A 1271-nucleotide genomic window follows, 5' to 3' on the forward strand; every position below is an offset into this window, starting at 1 on the left:
TAGTCAGCAGTGTAAGAGGCACATAAGGCTCTCAGCCCCCAAGCTGTAAACTGCCCAGCCGCAGGTGGCTGACATACATACCTATGGTAGGGATGGTTGTCACGATCTCTCCCAGCTTCAGTTTATACAGGATGGTAGTTTTGCCAGCTGCATCCAACCCCACCATAAGAATCCGCATCTCTTTTTTTCCAAATAGACTCTTAAACAGCTTTTCAAAGACGTTCCCCATTGTAACGGAATTCAGTCAGCTCACTGAGAAGAACAAAAATCAGAGTCACACATGCTACTGCGGCTGCTCCCAGCAATGTCCAAACACAGCTTGGCCTACAACAAGGAGTGCGGCATCTTGCATCCAAAGCCTTTTGATGCCTTCTAGAGAATTCCCTTTTCTACTGCAGGTCCAAATGGAAAGGAATTCTGGTGGTGCCAGGGGATAAGCATTGGGCTGCTGAAGGCAAGGGTGGCAGTTCAAACCCACCAGCCATTTGATGGGAGAACGATGAGGCTGTGTGCTTCAGTAGTGATGGATAGCCCTGGAAACCCTCTCTAGGGTCACTATGAGTAGTGGTGGGATATAGTCATACCAGAGAGCTTCAAACAGTTTGTGGAGAAATTCCACTATCTTTACTTTTTTTCCCCCCCAGGAACTTTCTGAAGTCCCCTTCTACAAAAGAGGGCTTATTAAAGTCATATTCGCTTTGGAGAAATATACTCTAACCTCATTTTTTTCCTAACCCCTAACACTATTTGAAGTGTGAGTTTGCAGTGCCATGCAGGCTTCTTAGGTGCAGCTATCAGTCTCTCCCCATCCCAGGAAAAAAGAGTGGTAAAAACAGAAAGACATGTGGGCACTATTCGTCCAAGGGACGAATGGACCCCCAAAAGACCAGTCTCCATGACCCAGGGATCTGAAGAATTAGAAAGTACCCAGCTACCACTGCCAACTGCTCTGCTCTAAAAGGGTTTCACATCAACAGGTCGTAAACAGATGGAAGAAAGGTGTGGAACAAAACCCCCAATCATAAAATAGACCAGGCTTACTGGTCAGATAGAGACCAGCGGAATCCCCCAAAGAATGGCCCTTAGTCACTCTTCAGGTTTGGTACTAAACTCACCACACCCCACCCCCTACCACACACACACACACACACACACACACACACACACACACACACTTCCTCAGGCTCATTATTAGGTGAGTTACAGAAAGGGCCAGCTCAGAGCATGTAGTTATGCATACTAGTAAGGTATGCATACCTTAGAGCAATGAA

General features: G+C 46.7%; 1 protein-coding gene across 1 annotated transcript; it reads right to left on the bottom strand.

Moving 5' to 3' along the window:
- Positions 1 to 31: 31 nt before the first annotated feature.
- LOC101641925 (ADP-ribosylation factor 2-like) lies at positions 32 to 249 on the bottom strand. The gene has a single exon (XM_004718000.2). The coding sequence runs from the start codon at positions 227 to 229 to the stop codon at positions 32 to 34; it is 198 nt and encodes a 65-aa protein (XP_004718057.2). The 5' UTR covers positions 230 to 249.
- Positions 250 to 1271: the final 1022 nt, after the last annotated feature.

The sequence above is a fragment of the Echinops telfairi genome, unplaced genomic scaffold (assembly GCF_000313985.2).
Source record: "Echinops telfairi isolate 266 unplaced genomic scaffold, ASM31398v2 ScPeMD7_5549;HRSCAF=6397, whole genome shotgun sequence".
NCBI classification, from domain to species: Eukaryota; Metazoa; Chordata; class Mammalia; order Afrosoricida; family Tenrecidae; genus Echinops; species Echinops telfairi.